At 31.7% G+C, this 14980-nt stretch overlaps 1 protein-coding gene across 1 annotated transcript; it reads left to right on the plus strand.

Annotated features, from left to right (window-relative positions):
- Positions 1–2397: 2397 nt before the first annotated feature.
- Positions 2398–9632, plus strand: LOC110410706 (4-coumarate--CoA ligase 1-like). Its single transcript, XM_021420562.1, has 5 exons — positions 2398–3528; positions 5482–5680; positions 8154–8367; positions 8481–8583; positions 9167–9632. The coding sequence occupies exons 1-5, from the start codon at positions 2536–2538 to the stop codon at positions 9284–9286; spliced, it is 1629 nt and encodes a 542-aa protein (XP_021276237.1). The 5' UTR covers positions 2398–2535; the 3' UTR covers positions 9287–9632.
- Positions 9633–14980: the final 5348 nt, after the last annotated feature.

Here is a 14980-nt window from a genome sequence, read left to right on the forward strand (position 1 = left end):
CATGCAGACAAATAATCAGCTTTTTCCACAAATCGTATTAAGAACCTCTTATCATCAAGATCAACGATACTATACTTCCCTTTTGGTTTCCACAAACAGCAATTTTTTCAGAAAGTAACTCGTAAAAGATACGGCAGCCAAGAAGCCCCACTATGACCTAATTCAGCCATCAATTTGCCAACTCACTTTACTTAAGATCTGAGATCGTGAGTGATGGGTAGCCATCAATCGAACCATATTGGTAGTCCTCTGTCTTAATATCATCCGATTCATAATCCATCCCAAAATCATACCTAGAATATTTTTCACCATTAGAAACCATATCATCACCATCTGGACTAAGCAATGCTTCCTTAAAAGATGGATTGTCATGAACAATCAACTCGTTCTCATTCTGAACTTCATTAAGATTTGAATTATGAGTTCTAATTTTTTTTGTAAAATTGATCATAAGAATCCCAAGATTAGGGTTTTTTTTTAAAAAGAGAGCCCTCATTCTTTATTTTAAATACTCAGTATAGAATATTCTATTTTTATAATATAGTAAATATTCATTATGAATATTTTAAAAATGTACACATTACTCTTTTACCTTTTAAGATACAAGAAAGAATGCAGGGAACTATAAACAAATGAACGAAGGAAAATGTCATTTAACGTACTGAAAAGAGTTGAATAAAGAGGATTCTTCTTCCTGTTAGTTTGATTATGTGATGAAGTTAGGAAAATTGTAATTTGCAATGCAAATGCAACTCTAGAAAACTGTGGTTGGTGAGTCAACAAGACGAAACCAAGCTGCATTAGAAATTCCTGCGTGCCCTGTGATTTCAGGCCACTAAGTCAAAGCGTGACCTCATCGTAGTTATTTTACTAATTAGTACATATATTTTTGTTTCCAAAATTGCCCTTTACCAACCCCATTCCCCAATCCATTTCTTGTTCATCCAAAATCATCTTCATCACATCAGTAGGTCAAAGCTATTAAGTTAACCAAAAACCCAACTATACGCCAGCATTTGACCAATGCAAGCGAGAAACGTTTAAATAAGCAATAGCTCATATTTGTTATCAACACTCTGATCAGATAGACACAATGTCATAATTTGTAAATAAAACATTTTTTATATAATAATTTATTAATTATAAAACATTTCGTTCCTTAAGTTGATATTTATAGAAAAAATTTATATTTAAGATAAAGATAGTTTGTATTTTAATGTATTAACTCATCTAAAATTTGGTGAAAGTATTAATGTATTAAATAAAAAATTCTTAAAATAACAATTTAATTAATTATAAAAAATGTTTATAAACACCCTGGATTATTTTATTTTATTTTTGCTAATCAAACCAGCTTTATTGCTATCTCAAGACATACACAAGATGGACAAGAAACAACACAGTCAGGATGCTTGGGCTATAAGGTGCAACATGAGAAGAAAAACTATAAAATACCTTAGAGCAGATGCCAGTTATATATAATATTCATCTGGGTTCCTAATAAAATAGACAGGACCAAAATCATCTACAAAAATAGAGCATCAACAACAAAACAGTCATATTCCAAAATCAAAATGCATGCACAAACAAAAGAAACGTTCGAATTTAAAGATTTTGTATTAGAAATTAAAAGATAATCATATAAATAAATAAATAAAATAAAATTTTATACATATAATAATAAATATAATTTAAAATTGAGAAATGACGACTGTTACCACCCGTCATCCCTTTAGGCCTATCAGTACCTCAAATACAAGTTACAAAGAAATCATTTATCTTATCTTCACTGTGCTTCCATATGTTGCTCATGCTATTTTTTGATGTGTACATAAATTTTTAGTTTTGTTTTTTGGGCTGAGATGTATATCCCTGTGTTATGGGCTAAGAATTTTCTGGTGGTTGACTGTTGTACAATGTGGTTTGTGGAAAGGCGGAAACTTCTTGTGTTGTGAGGGTGCTTTTTTGGTCATAGCCCTCCCTGGTCCCTCACTACTCATTTTTTGAGTTTCTGTATTCAGTAAAAGAAATATACATATTCTTGAATATATATATATATATATATATATAGGCGCTGACCCCAAAAATGTTATTCTGAGCATTGAACCTGTTCAGTCATATTTTGGGTATTGTTTTTTACTATTCCGTGTTTTAGGTATCATATAAACCATATAAAGAATATTGAGGATCATGATCAATAATAAACATTTTAGGATTTAGAATTCATTTATGTAGCATGTTACGTATTCTGTAAATTGGCCAGTATGGCGTTATCCAATCAGCATAGGCATTACCAAATGTGAAATGTCTAAATCAATTCAAGACATTATTTAATCTCATAATATTTGTGACTTGACAAGTTCTAAATTGCCAATCAATTCTCTTGCAGCACCTCCGTCTACCATTACCTACTTGTATATTACCTCAACCAAATCTCAAACCAACCCAGAGAGGCAAAGAAACCAAACACCGACCTTCCCTTGCTTTTGATTTCCCATACTCACCTTTCAATTCTTTCTCTATCTCTCCCAAACAATGGAGGCCAATCAAGAGCAACAGGAATTCATTTTTCGGTCCAGGCTCCCTGATGTTTACATCCCAAATCACCTCCCTTTGCAGACATACTGCTTTGAAAAAATTTCTCAATTTAAAGATCATCCTTGCTTGATTAATGGTCCTAATGGGCGGATATACAGCTATGCCGAAGTTGAGCTCACTGCTCGCAGAGTGGCTACCGGACTCAACAATTTAGGCATCCAACAGGGAGATGTTATCATGCTTTTGCTTCAGAACTCACCGGAGTTTGTCTTTGCTTTCCTGGGTGCATCATTCCTTGGGGCAATCAGCACTACCGCTAACCCCTTTTACACCCCAGCCGAGATTGTGAAACAAGCCACGGCCTCAAAGACTAGGCTGCTCATAACTCAAGCAGTATATGCAGAGAAAGTGAAGAATTTCGCTAAAGAAAACGATATCAAGATCATAACAATTGATACACCACCGGAGGGTTGTATGCACTTCTCAGAGTTGACTCAGGCTGACGAGAGTGAAATCCCACCCGTTAAAATCAACCCTGACGACGTTGTGGCCCTGCCATACTCTTCTGGAACAACAGGGTTACCGAAAGGAGTGATGTTGACTCATAAAAGTCTTGTAACAAGCGTGGCCCAACAAGTGGATGGAGAGAATCCCAACCTTTATTTCCATGAGAAAGATGTGATTCTCTGCGTGCTGCCACTGTTCCACATATATTCACTCAATTCTGTGTTACTTTGCTCTTTGAGGGTGGGGGCCGCAATTCTGATTATGCAGAAGTTTGAGATTGTAACATTGATGGAACTTGTGCAGAAATACAAGGTAACCATCGCTCCCTTGGTGCCACCGATCGTTTTGGCCATCGCCAAGACTCCGGACGTTGATAAGTATGACCTTTCATCTATTCGGACGGTCATGTCTGGCGCTGCACCAATGGGAAAGGAGCTAGAGGATGCTGTCAGAGCCAGGCTTCCTAATGCAAAACTTGGACAAGTAAGTTTGGATATTACTTTCTTTGTTTGTTTATTTTCTTATCACGTGTTTGTTTGGTTCTTTATTTTCTTAATTATATACTTATTAAGTTTTATAATATATGAAATAAACCAACTTAAATTTTTTATTTTGTATGGATAATTGTTTATTTCAGATTTTTTCTTAAGAAAAAAAAGACATAAACTCTAGCAAAACTTTTTTACTATGTTCATTTGATCCACTTAATCTCTCACATTTTATTGTATTCAAATCAATTTTAAAAGCTTTATTTTAAATCAAATAAACTTTTTAATTTAACAAAAATGTAACTATTATTAGATTTAATGTTAATTATCTTTTTTTTATTTACGTGACACATGACTGGATTAATTGATGACAGAATCAAAATCTAACATCATAGCTCACCAATCGGTGGTCACCTGTTGGTGTCGCAAATACAAAAAAAAAAAAATTTAGATTCCCCACGGTCTCCTCTTTCTTAATGGGAGTAGCTTTGTGAAAATCCTCTCATTTTTATTTACGAGAAACCGAAAATTGGAATTTTTTTAAAAGTTTTGCTAGTGACGAAGGGTGCCAACTACAGGCAACTACGGTAGTCGGATTTTAGATAGACCCTAGAGAGAGAGAGAGGAGAGTGGGAGAAAAAAATGGCAAATCTTTGTAGCTTACCCAAAACTATTACATGATAATTAATTTTTTATTAAAATTAAATATTTATTTAATTTAAAATAAAATTTAAGATTTCATCTTAATGTATTTTGAGGTTGAAATTTCACAATGTTGTGAAATTGGGTTTCTCATATAAGGACAAACCTATTAATTGTGAAATATATATATCATAACAAATCTATAACATTATTAGAAGGAAGCCCTCATTTTGCCACGTATAAGGCTTTAAAGAGTGGATTTTAGAGCATTAACAAGTTGCCTTCAAAAAGGGGAAGCTCTAACAAATTTTCAAAAAAAATTTTAAATTGTCTAGGCGTGAGAGTAAAATTTAAAAATAAAAAAAAGTTTCTTAATGATTCTACTAGAGTAGAATAGTAAACTCTGAAAAAAAAAAAGATTTGGTACCAAATTTACAAAAAAAATAAAAAAAGAAGATGGATTTACAACAAGTACTCACGAAAGGGTTAAATTTTGTTTTTTTTCTTAAGACTTTTCTAACAGAAAAAAAAAAATGAGAGCAAAAATAAATAGAGTTGGACCCAGTCTCTTTTTGAAGGAAAGGTAAAATTTTTGTAAAACACAGCAACAACAAAAGTTCAATATCAAAGAAAGAGATAGAGAAATATCCAAAGTTTCTTTAGTAATTCTACTTCCTCTATTTTTGAAGACAAAGAAGAAAGATATAGAAACACAGAGCGGTGTAAAGAGACCGTGTGCAAAGCACGGATCATATTCTAGTGCCCTTAAAAAGGGCCTTTGAAATTTTTCCTAGTGGGTAGCATGTTTCCTTATTTTAGGGGACCATGAACGACTCCTTTAATTTCGTTATAGCAACTTTCTTAATTTTCCTCTGACAAAAACAAAAATCTGTAAATGCATATGGTTCTTTCCAATCGAGAAAACAAGATTATATATCCCACTATATATGTAAATTTTATCTGCTACAGATTATTTGCCGCTAACAATTGATCTTGTTTGCAATGAATCTGCTATGCCTTTCTATTGCTTTTCATATTTTCATTGTTTTTACGTTTAAATTTAAATCAAATTCGACCTGCCAAGCTCAATTATAGTAAAAAATCAACCAAAAAGGAAGCAAAAATAATCACAAAGGAAAACGAAATAATTGCAAGAGAACATGATAGCTTTGATTGTATCCATAACCGCATAGCACAACAAATCCATGGTTTGCTATTATTTTTTGGTCTTGGTCATGACACCCAAATTTTTAATTGCCAAGAAATCAAAGATATTGGCCTAACTGCAATTATTCAATGAGTGCAGGGTTATGGGATGACAGAGGCAGGGCCAGTGCTAGCAATGAACTTAGCTTTTGCAAAACAAGCCTGTGAGACCAAATCCGGCTCCTGTGGCACGGTCGTGAGGAACGCAGAAATGAAAATTGTCAACCCTGACACTGGTGCTTCGCTTCCACGAAATCAGTCCGGGGAAATTTGCATTCGTGGTAGCCAGATCATGAAAGGTACGGTACAACCATCTGCTTTACCCCATTTTTCCATCTTCCCTCGAGACCATACCGAATGCTATTTAATGATCAATTTCAATATCTTTTGTTAGCAGTCAAGTTCTGTGTGAAGTGACAGATAATTAATTAATATATTCCTAAATTACAGGCTTTTTGGTACACCAAATTAAATTTCATAAAATTAATAGAAAAAATTGTCTAGTTGCAGAAACAAGGACATGTTTGTATTACATTAAATCTATTATTGCTCCCGAGTGTAAATCCCATTATTTTTTAATGAAAGTTTGATCTTTTCAAAAGAAAAGAATTTGTCTGGTTGAATAGTCTAATCTGTGTTAATAAATAGTACTAAAATTTTATAAGTTTTTAATCCAAAAAAAGTAAATTATATTGAAGAGAAGAATCAAGAATAAATAAATAATTAACTAGGATTAATTAAAGGGGAAAATTTGTAAATGTCTATTTAATGCTATGGTTACTTAACTAAGGTAGTAGTTGGAAACTTCATGGCGTCGGTGTATGAAAAATTTTACTAATAAAAAACAATAAACAATAAAATTTCAGCTGCATTATTTGCCTTTGCGGTAGTTGTGATAACGAAATTGCATAAACCACTGTTTAAACATGGACTATTTGTTTGGTAGGATGTATCTTTTGCAGGCCGAAAAGTCAAAGTCTTGAGAAGTATGAATAACAATGTTTCTTTAGTCAAATTTGTGAGTTTTTCATTAAAAATAATTACATAAAAATTAAAATGATATAGTGATAGAATTCAACTACTGAATCAACAACAATACTTAATTAAAAATATTATCTATGCATAAAATATGATCAATAATTTTCCGAATAATGAAAAGTTTGTCATAACTTTTACTAATTATGTAAATTTAATTAAAAAATAAATTATTATGTAATTGATCTATTTAACAAGTTATATCATTTAATTAGTTTAGATTTTCGTTTCTTAAAGTTTTATTTAATAATATCTAATAGAAAACCTTGTAAACTTGACCTAAAAGAAATTTTACATAAGTTTCATTTCACTAATTTCTTTCTACCAAATTTTATTTTCCAATTTCATGAACCATTTCATTAAATACAAAAAAAAATGGTTTGATTTTATAAGCCATTAACTTACGGATGAGTTTAAAAGAATATGATTATATACATATATATAATTATATAATTATATTTTGTTTCCTTCCTTTTCATGGCATACTATAGAATATGTCAAATATGCCTTTAATTTATTGTCCAACAAGATCGAGTGTTTCTAATTCTGTGTCGTATTTTCTGTCATTGCAACTTTCTATGGCTAAGACTGATTTTTTTTTTTGAAGAGTAATGTAAATTTCATTACCTGGAGGGAATGAAATTTTCACTTCCTTCTGAACATGGCTAAGACTGATTGGCATAATTTAATCAAATGACTTTTCTTTCCCTTTTTTTTTTCTTTCTTTAATCGATGATCTCTTCCGCAAAGGTTTGCACCATATTCTAAGGTCTTTGCCCACCATTATGAGCAGTCTACTTCTAATTGCTTTATGGGATTGATTGGGGCATGAAAATGGGATTTAGCTATCACGGATGGATATTCAGCTCGACGGTGACCACAGCATTTATTTCCACTGAATTTTTGTTACTTAAAGACCCTGGCCAATATAAGATAAAGAAAATTTCCCAGAAAGAGCTTTTGTGGAATCGCACATACCGGCTTTTCTTAATGACAGAATAGAATACACAATGTCATTGTTGACATCAGCTCTGGCTTTGAAAAACATTCATTGTTGTTCATTTTCGATGTTTTTTATAATAAAAAGAAAATTGATTAACTTAAAACAATTACATCACATCTTGGTTAAAAAATACAAAACATATCTTCAAATAAATAAGTAAAAATATTATATATATTAAGTAACAAAACAATCTCAATTCTTTTATAAAAAGACTTAATTTTTCTCAATATATTAGCTTAAGGATCCAAATTTGATTTTGATGTTGATTTCTTTATAATTGTGAATTTTAAGCATTCTTATCTGCTAATTTCAATTCTACTCTACACATATGGGGTGGAATTGTTTGCTTATTTTTGGACTAGTATTTAGCTTTATATTCACATATATTTCATTGAGATGCATAGGAGTTTAAGATGATGATCGTTATTTTAAGTTAATAAGTTTTAACTCTAAATTCTACATTTAAGTTTTTGATTTAATTACAATTATATATGTCTCGCACTCAATGAATTGAGTTGAAGTTTCCTTTTCTCAAATTATATCCTATAAAAAAATGCACATTCTAAAGTTTATCTTTCCCAAAAGTAATTTGGTACCTGCAAAGTCAGAGAATTTTCCATTTTAAAATTTGAGCTCTTCTTACAAATTTTGCACAAAAGCAGTTCATATTCAAGTCCAGGCTATGTCCTGGATTCTCAAACATACAAAAATTAAGCAGAATTAACATTTTTCAGGTTATCTTAATGATCCGGAGGCCACGCAAAGAACTATAGACAAAGATGGATGGTTGCACACCGGGGACGTTGGCTACATTGATGACGATGATGAGCTTTTCATTGTTGATCGATTGAAGGAATTGATTAAGTACAAAGGGTTTCAAGTGGCACCTGCCGAGCTCGAAGCAATGTTGATTGGCCATCCCAACATCTTTGATGCTGCTGTTGTACCGTAAGTGTCCCTTAACATTATGCTAAACTGACATTAACAAATGATTTTGAGCATATTAGTGGCCTGAGTTTGATTCATATGCATTTATGTCATTTTGTAATTATGTATTCCAGCATGAAAGATGAGGCTGCTGGAGAGGTTCCAGTTGCATTCGTTGTGAGATCCAATGGTTCCAAGATCACTGAAGATGAAATTAAGCAATTCATCTCAAAGCAGGTAAAATTAAGAATTCTTTACTATTAATTGTGTTAGATATTTGGCTCAATCTCTAGTTGAGAATCAATTTAAATTTCGATGTAATTTTATTGGTTGAGCACTATTTAGTGATTAAGCTTATTTAAAGGGAAATATACTTTAATAATCAAGAGTTCAAATTCTTGATAACCAAATAAATAAACTCTATTAAATATGAAATGAATCTTAACTTCTAAGGTTATGAGAGAAATGTAATATCTATGTGAGAGATGTATTTTTTTATGAAGATTTCATAGTGTTCTAGGGATGTGAGAAAGAGTGAAAACATCTGAGTTATATTGGATAGAGTTACTATTTGTAATATTTACATTTATAGTGGATTTTTTTCTTTGGTCTGTGTATGTAAGCAATGATGTCGAACTATATGTTGAATAATATCTCCTGTATATGATTTATTTTTGTGTTGATACCGTTATGGAATAGATTTTTACTTGAAATTCTTAAGAGATTATTTAATTTGAAGACAACTTGTCCACCTAATACAATGAACAAGAACATATATCAGCTTGACTAAAGTAGTACCCTTGGCTTGATTGTTTTGCAGGTTGTGTTTTACAAGAGACTTGGCCAGGTTTTCTTCACGGAAGCAATCCCTAAAGCTCCCTCCGGGAAGATTTTGCGGAAAGATCTACGAGCAAGGCTTGCTTCAGATATTCCCAAGTAAGCCCAAATGGAACAGATTGCAGCATTCCATCAAGAAAAAGCTATCAACAGATGTAGATATGGAAGCAAAGGCCTAATAATATTATGCTGGTGATTTTTAATGCCAAGGGATTGAATTTGTTACTTTGGATAACCAAGAATTTAGCAACAAAGAAAATTGTTAGTATCCTATCGGGGCTTTGTTTGAAATTGTTATTTTGTTCATGTATATGGTTTTATGGACAAACTCAAACAAGTTGTAGAACATATGTTTACAGTTTGACGGAGTAGAAACTCCCAACATTTGTCTGGTCTGTATCTCTTAACTTCTTTTTTCCCATTTCTATTATTGAATTGATTTTTCTGTCTCTGCTTTCGTTGAGCTTGAATTATCCTATGCTCGAATCATTGGTCTCATCCCTGTTGCGACGATAGTGTGTTAGGGTGCCCAACAACAATATTGTTGGCAAATTTGGGCTTTCGGGGTCTCCGCTCTGCAAATTAAACAACCAGGCCAGGTTCACATAAAGCCTGTCTAGCTAGAAAGTTAAAAGATTTGAAGTCCATTTTAGAACTGTTGTCTTTGCAAATGCAATGATGATGATTTTAAGTATAATATTCTCTTTTGTCGAAGATTGAATTTGGTCCCTTTATTATTTTAATGTGGTGGTTTTAATCCCGTATAGCGTTTTTTTTTTGAATTTTAATAAATTTAATTTTCATATTTTATTAAACTAATTTATAGAGAATTGATAATACAGTAAAATCTCTATAAATTAATATCCTTAGACTCATGAAAAGTTATTAATTAATTAAAATATTATTTAATTGACAAATTAATAATTATTTAATTTATATTTTAATTAATAAAAAATAATTCTAAAGGTATTTTTTATTCTTTTCAAAACATTAAACTTAATACATGTATTGTATATTGTGATGATATGAATTTTACTTAATTACCAGATTATAAATTATCATTACTTGTCATGAGTTAATTATTAAGAACGTCATAAAAATGACAAAAAAGATGACATTAAGGATGATAAATCTATACTAGAGCTTGTCTCGTGCAAAAATGAACTCCAAAGAATAATTAAACTGCATAATTTTCTTTTATAATACGAAAATACTACATTAGAGTTTCTTAATGCACTAAAAAAAAGTAAAAAATGAGATCCAATAAGACATCATTTTTTAAAAAAACAATAAGTAACATTGAAGTTATATTTTACAAAGGTTTTTTAATCGAATCATGTATATATATAATTTTTATATATAAAAATATTAATTTATATATCAAGTGGGAGCTATATGTTTTTTTTAAATGTATTATCTTCTAAATTTAATGAATTATTAATTTGTTACATTGATTTCAACTTAAGAATGATAAAAAATATTATTTAATTAAGATTATTAATTTATCCATTATAAAAGTTTAACTATAATATTAAATTCTACTGTTAATTTCGTCTAAGTAGTTATTTTAGACATGTAAGATATAAGGATGAATCAAGAAAGATAATACTCCATCTGTCCCATAAATAATGTATTAGGTTAACTCTTTACAGTCAAACTTGTTAAATTTGACTTCAGTTATTTTAAATATGTGATTAAATTAAAACTCTAATAAATATATATTTGAAAACTATTTTATAAAAAGCTTTCAAAAATATTTTTTCAAAATTCAATTAACGAATATTTATATATAAATAGTCGTCAAATTTGAAAAACGAAATTGATTGTAAAAAGGGGGACTCAAACATTAATTATTTAAACATATGATGAGTTGTTTTTTTTTTCCCTAAAATATATATAAGTTATTGGAAACGCAAGAAATTATTATATTCACTCATCATTAGAACTAACTTTGTGACTGACAGTTTTTTTTATATAAAATAAAAATTTTGAGCTACACAACAAAAGGTACTCTATTCAATTTCATAAATCTCACTGCACCGTACTAGTTTTCGAACCAGAGCCTGAGTATGAAGTTTCTAGTCTGATCGTAGGGCATTTCCTAAGGCCCTAAAACATTATTGCAGAACATCTTACATAAAGTACTTTTGGAACTTTCAACTTCACATAAGTCTGTAATTAAACAGAAACGTGAACTTCAGCCAAGTCTGCTTTCAAACATGTAGGGGCCAAATCATATTTGTGCGTGTACGTTTTTGGCAGATTCCTCTCTCTCTCTCTCTCTCTCATGCAATGAAAGACATAATATTAACATGATTGACCATTAGCACTTTCGTTTTGCTAATGAAGGGTCTTGCTCAAAGTGATATACTGATATCTAAACATGTGAAGCCTAATAGATTCCTACAAGATTGCCTGTGTAGATTGTAGTAAGTATGCATCCTTATCTTCTGGAATGTGTGGATTTAAAATATTTTGTGCTTTGAGTACAAAATGCAATTGCAAATGCCTATATTTGCTAGCTTGACCCGCGACCATACATCTATGTATTTTGCTGCGTGTACTTGTTGTACTGTTACTTCCCACGATGAGAGATGGTGAAAAAAAAGAAGCACACCGAGAGTTTATCCCTGCATCCCCCCACTTAAAGAACCTGAGTGCCGACACCTCAGCTTCAACTTCCAACGTGTCAATTTCGAGGGTCAACTTGTGTTACCCTTGTGTCTGCCACATATCATTGCAAACCCTACTTTCCATTCTCACGCAAAGAATCCTCTCTATTCTGTCACTTCCCCTGTCCTCACCCTTTCTCTCTGCTGTCCTCTCTTCTCTTAGCTCTCTTAAAAGCTGAAAAGTGACGCTGACTCCAATTCACTCCCTGCTTGTCAATACTTTATGCCCCTACCTATCTTCTTTCGTTTGCTTTTTTCTCGTAAACGCCAAACATACAGCTTGCTTGAAACAAACATTGCTTATCCTACCCTAGACTGAGACCATTAGGCTTCATTTTGATGATAAAAATCCTGTTTATGATTGATTTGGAGTTCAAATTTTTTCGTTAATTTTGTAATCTGTCTTAATTTTGGAATTAAAACAAAATTTCAATTTTTAATTGTACATTAGATTGTTCCGACTATATAAGCATATTATTTTCTCTGTTTCAAATTAATTATCCATATTTGATTTGACAATGAGATTAAGTAAAACTATGTTAACTTTATTGTTGTTGATATTTTAAATTTTTGTTTATAACAACGGGAGGCATTTGAAAAGAAAAAGTATACATAGTTCGAAAATCGAAAAAGAAAAAGCAACATTCAATGTTAAAACGGAAAGGATTCTTATATAGTAGAGTATTTATAAGTTATTTATACAGAAGCGTGACTTAAGGACATACACATTTACATCTTGTCTTGAAAGAATCCACTTATTGCTTGATAGGGACTGAGTGATGCTAGTCTGTAGTGAAACCAACGAAATATGTTGAAAAAACTGAAAAGAAAAATGTGATGGAGATTACTCGGGATGTTTTATAGAAAATTAAGCCAATCATAAAGGATTGCGAAGTAATATAAAAGAAAGAAGCTCGATTATGGAACTCAATGGTGATGTTACCATGGAAATTTGAGGCATTATTGTGGAAGACCTTTCCCATTTGGGATTAGTAGAGATGGGTTTGATTAGACTGACAACGAGAGATAAAGAAAGATCGTTCAGACTGATAATGTATGTCAAACTAGTTATCTTTTTGGTTAGAGTGATAATGTCGGTGCATAATTACAAACAAGGAATGGACAAGAGAAAGGTTGGCTTTAAGTCGGATTTTATTTGTCTTACGTAGATCATTAGGAATCTCCACCACAATTCCACGATAGCTAGCTGCAGCAGTTAAATTATATTGTTAAAAGACTATGTATTTTCTCCTTTTGGGTTAATCCTTCAAAATTACTTCTTCCTCCTTTTTCAACCCCGGTAAAGTCAAATGTGGCGTATATATAAAATCAATTTTTTAAAGAAAATGAATAGCTGGGATTTATTTGTGCTTTTCACTGAGACAAAACACATATGAGACGTTATGCAGAAAACCTAAAACAGAAATAGAGTATCATTCATTCTGCCAGCCATCAAGAGTTTTGAAGAATCCGCCTTAACACAATATAAAGAAACCAAATTATTGTCCTTAATGTACCAAAAATAATTATTGTACTTGTATTATGGCCTAGTAATTTTGGAGCAGGGAGCTAGGCAAGTCATCAATAAAGGAGTTAGAGGCATTCTTCATTACATGATGTCTTACACCTTCCCATTATGCTTTGTGAATAGTCAGTTTTAGAATTATCATGCTTCATCACCTAAAAGTGGACCAACATTTCAATTGGAGGAAGAGAAAATCTTGTATTATATATAGTCTAACTCAACTTAACTAACAGTATTTAGTATGCCTCTTAACTACATATTGTCATCTAACTAAGCAAAAGTACTATATTACAACTCTAACTAAATATTTAATATAATTATCTTAACACTCTCCCTCAAACTCAAGGTGATCTAGTAAATGCCAACTTGAGTTTAGAAACTAACTCTTGAAATTGACTAGGAAGATGAGTCTTGGTAAAGATATCAACAATCTAATTTGAAGAGGTCACAGAACTAAGATGAATAATCCTTTGTATCATATGATGACGTATAAAATGACAATCAATCTCAATATGCTTGGAGCACTCATGAAACACATCATTATGAGCAATTTGTATAGCAATATGGTTATCATAGTGAAGGATAGTGGTAGAAGTTTGGGCAATGCCCATATCCTTTAACAATCGATGAAGCCAAAGTATCTCTGAAGTATCATCCACAAGAGCAAACTATTCAAATTTAGTGCTAGAATGGGTTGGTATGATTTTTTTCTTGCTTCACCAAGAAATTAGAGAATCATCCAAAAAGAAACAATAACATGTAGTTGAATGTTGATATGTAAGATCAGCAGTCTAGTCATCATCACAATAACTAGATAAAATTAGAGAAGAGTGTGCAAACAAGTGAAGCACATGAAATAATGTGCCTTTGATACAGCTTAGAATATACAAAACTATTGAGAAATGAGATGACAAGGAGTAGCCATAAATTGGTTAACTAAATGAACAACATAAGCAATATCAGATCGAGTCATTGTGAGATAGACAAACTCCTAACTAGTTGGCGATATAAAGTAGGAACACTATAAGTATCAAGAAGGCTAAGGTGTGAGTTAAAAGTGAGGACAATATGAGTTATATTTATTTTTGTAGCATTGGCAGTATGGATAGGAAGGATAGATGAAGTGGATCTTTTAGTAGACAAAGTAGATGAATTAGGAGTCATGTGGTTACAACAAGATGAGTCAAGAAATCAAGCTGAATTCCTTTGAGTAACAGAGAGAGCAGTGTAAGAAAAGGAATTGGAAGAGATAATATGCTTTAGTAGAGCTTCTATGTCAGTTATAGTGAGAGTAATATTTTTCGAAGATGTAGCAATAGCAATGGATGAAGATCCAGATCATGAGGAATCTCTTGTAGGTTTAACAGCTCTACCTTTCGATCTAAGTAAGGGACATTCTTTAACATGATGCCTAAGCTTATGGAAATATTTGCACATAATTATGGAGAAAGTAGGAAAATTATGAACTTGTTGTTTACAGTACGTACAAAACTAACCTCAAACTCTTCGCATGGAGGGCTTTGAATTTGTAGTAACATGAGCATTATCTGTTTGTGGAGATTTAGCCAAGCCAACACATGTTTCTTGAAAAATAATTTCT

This window comes from Theobroma umbraticum, unplaced genomic scaffold (genome assembly GCF_002168275.2).
Source record: "Theobroma umbraticum cultivar Fairchild unplaced genomic scaffold, ASM216827v3 scaffold_56.0, whole genome shotgun sequence".
Classification (NCBI taxonomy): domain Eukaryota; kingdom Viridiplantae; phylum Streptophyta; class Magnoliopsida; order Malvales; family Malvaceae; genus Theobroma; species Theobroma umbraticum.